This window comes from Pollachius pollachius (assembly GCF_949987615.1).
Source record: "Pollachius pollachius genome assembly, chromosome: 4".
Lineage (NCBI taxonomy): Eukaryota > Metazoa > Chordata > Actinopteri > Gadiformes > Gadidae > Pollachius > Pollachius pollachius.
The window spans coordinates 32,952,239-32,955,539 of NC_136937.1; the positions used below are offsets into that span (position 1 = coordinate 32,952,239).

Consider the following 3,301-nt stretch of genomic DNA (forward strand, 5'->3'; position numbering starts at 1 on the left):
TACAGTACAAACAACTCAGGAAACAAACAACCGAATAAACAAATAGACAAAGTCGAGAACCCTCCGAAGGATTCTTGAACCGCAAATATATAAAAAGAATATTTAACGACAAGTTGGTCCGAGCGTCAACAACAGTCTTTCCCAGTCTGTTTTGTGTTTCCCAAATCATTACAGTGTGCATTTTCCTCAATAGTTGAACACAACGACAGAGAAAAAAAAAAGTAAAATAAAAAAATCGAAAAAATCACAACAATAAATTCAAACAAACAGACAACAACAAACAAAACAACCACACTTCAACCGAAAAAAAAAAAAAAACACCCGGCGTAGAGCTCATCTCCGCTCACACGTAGTACAGCCAGTACACCATGTTGAACAGGGAGAACACCGAGGGGAAGATGATCCGCGACCAGCGGTCGATGGCGTTGACGTCCGTCAGGTCGGGGATCTTGATCTTCAGCTGGGACGACCGCCGGCGCAGGCGGCTGCGTTTGAGCGCGGCAGCGCGGTCCAGGGAATGGCGGCGGTTGGAGCGGGGGCCCACCCCACCGCTCTGCTTGCGGTACTGGATGTGCGAGGAGGCGGCGCTGTCCAGCTGCACCATGGACTGAGAGTTCCTGATGTCCGCCACGCTGGTGGTGATCTCGCCGCCCGCCACCTCGTTGTGGATCTCCAGCGTGGTCAGCAGCACGTTGCCGTGGGACTCGGCCTGGCCGGGGACAAGGAGAGGGGCTAGGGTCAGTGCCGGGGTCTGGGGTTGGGTGGGGTGTGTGTTCGTTGGTTTGTTCCTGTGTCAGTTAATTGGTTTATGCATTGGTCTGTTCATGTGTCAGTTAATTGGTCTGTTCATGTGTTAGTTCATTGGTCTGTTCATGTGTCAGTTAATTGGATCGTACATTGGTCTGTTCACGTGTCCGTTAGTTGGTCTGTTGGTGTGTAAGTTAATTGGTCTGTTCATGTGTTAGTTCATTGGTCTGTTCATGTGTCAGTTAATTGGTCTGTTCACGTGTCCGTTAGTTGGTCTGTTTGTGTGTCAGTTAATTGGTCGGTTCATGTGTCAGTTAATTGGTTCATTCATTGGTCTGTTCCTGTGTCAGTTTATAGATCTGTCTGTTCATGTGTCGGTAAGTTGGTTCATTAATTGGTCTGTTTCTGTGTCAGTTAATTGGTCTGTTCATGTGTCAGTTTATTGGTCTGTTCATGTGTCAGTTAATTGGTTCATTCATTGGTCTGTTCCTGTGTCAGTTAATAGATCTGTTCATGTGTTAGTTCATTGGTCTGTTCATGTGTCGGTTAGTTGGTTCATTAATTGGTCTGTCTCTGTGTCAGTTAATTGGTTAATTAATTGGTCTGTTCCCGTGTCAGTGCACAGGAACAGATTGGTTTATTCGTTGGACTGTGAATTTAATAAAAAAACGTCTAAATTCTGTTTATTTCATGTGTCAATTAATTGGTCTGTTCCTATGGCAGTTAATTCATTAATTCATCATTAACTATATTCTGATCACTTGAAATGTCTGCGCTGACAGACTTTCAAAAGGACCACGCCAGAGGTCATCTGGACATTGCCGCCTTTCACAAGAAGGTCCCTCTTGCTCTAATAGCTTTAAAAACTTTAATAAAGACTTGTGCAATGGCGGACCAGTCCCCAATGACACAGTCCATCCAGACTCCACCGCTTATGGTGTGTGTTGTGGTGTGTGTGTGTGTGTGTGTGTGTGTGTTGTGGTGTGTTTGTGTGTGTGTGTGTGTGTGTGTGCGGTGTGTGGTGTGTGTGTGTGTGTGTGTGCGGTGTGTGTGTGTGTGTGTGGTGTGTGTGTGTGTGTGGTGTGTTGTGTGTGTGGTGTGTGTGTGTGTGTGTGTGTGTGTGGGTCTGTGTGTGTGTGTGTGTGTGTGTGTGGGTCTGTGTGTGTGTGTGTGTGTGTGTGGTGTGTGTGTGTGTGTGCGGGGTGTGGTGTGTTATGGTGTGGTGTGTGTGGTGTGTTATGGTGGTGTGTGTGTGGTGTTGTGTGTTATGGTGTTGTGTGTGTGGTGTTGTGTGTTATGGTGTTGTGTGTGTGTGGTGTTGTGTGTTATGGTGTGGTGTGTGTGGTGTTGTGCGTTATGGTGTGGTGTGTGTGTGTGTGTGGTGTGTTATGGTGTTGTGTGTGTGTGTGGTGTGGTGTGTAATGGTGTGGTGTGTGTGTTGTGTAGTGTGGTGTGTGTGTGGTGTTGTGCGTTATGGTGTTGTGTGTGTGTGGTGTTGTGTGTTATGGTGTGGTGTGTGTGGTGTTGTGTGTTATGGTGTGGTGTGTGTGGTGTTGTGCGTTATGGTGTTGTGTGTGTGTGTGGTGTTGTGTGTTATGGTGTGGTGTGTGTGTGTGGTGTGGTGCGTTATGGTGTTGTGTGTGTGTGTGGTGTTGTGCGTTATGGTGGTGTCTATCTGCAGTGGCCCTGGTGCAATGTGCAGCCTATGAGTCTGAGAATGAGATGTCTGGCATGGGGGTGCAGCTCCACAGCAGGGGGTCAGGAGAGGGGATAGTGGACGGTCATGCACCATGGGGTCAACATTTTAAGAAATGTTGGATTTGTGATGCAGTGCGATGACTCTGGAAGGCTCCAAACCGACACGTTTCACAACCACCACAACGCCCGTCAACGCGGCTAGCTTGATGTCCGGGCTAATGCTACTTGCTCCCTAGAACGCGACAACCTATTGAATATCTATATATATATATACACTATAGTGTGCCGCGTACAGTATAGAACTATATATACAATATACTAGTACTATATAGAATAAATTGTGAACTGCTTTTACCTAGCCAATATTCAGAATGCTATCTAAGTTATCTAAGCTACCTAAACATAGCTAAGCTATATATATATATATATATATATATATATATATATATATATATATATATATATATATATATATATTCTAAGCTCAGCTATCTATATTTTTTCATTCAAACTGAAGCTGATTTATGTCTGCCTTAAGATTGTGCGATGTGAGGTTAGGATTATTCTTTTCGATGAATCCATCAAAGACAGCTGCTCCGAGCTTGTAAGCTTGCTAACCAGCCGATAATCGAGCTAGGTAACTAGCTGATAATCGAGCTAGGTAACTAGCTGATAATGGAGCTAGCTAACACCCTACAATATTATGTTGTGCTTTCAAGTTAAAAAACAAAACAGTTGAAGGAGCATTTTTGTTCGTTGTACACTGCGGGCGGGGCGTAGGGGAATTAAATCTTTTGTTGGAAATAAACGCAGAAGCTGTCGAAGGCCCGATGAGACAAAGCAACCTGTGGGGATT

At 45.1% G+C, this 3,301-nt stretch overlaps 1 protein-coding gene across 1 annotated transcript in view; it reads right to left on the reverse strand.

The window, feature by feature from the left end:
• Positions 1 to 343: 343 nt before the first annotated feature.
• Positions 344 to 3,301, reverse strand: part of LOC307074273 (gamma-aminobutyric acid receptor subunit beta-3-like) — a gene marked incomplete at both ends in the record, with an annotated part of 14,477 nt that continues 11,519 nt past the window's right edge. Inside the window, one exon of the mRNA XM_079734289.1 lies at positions 344 to 709. Within this exon, the coding sequence (XP_079590415.1) occupies positions 344 to 709 (366 nt within the window). The remainder of the gene's footprint in view (positions 710 to 3,301) is intronic.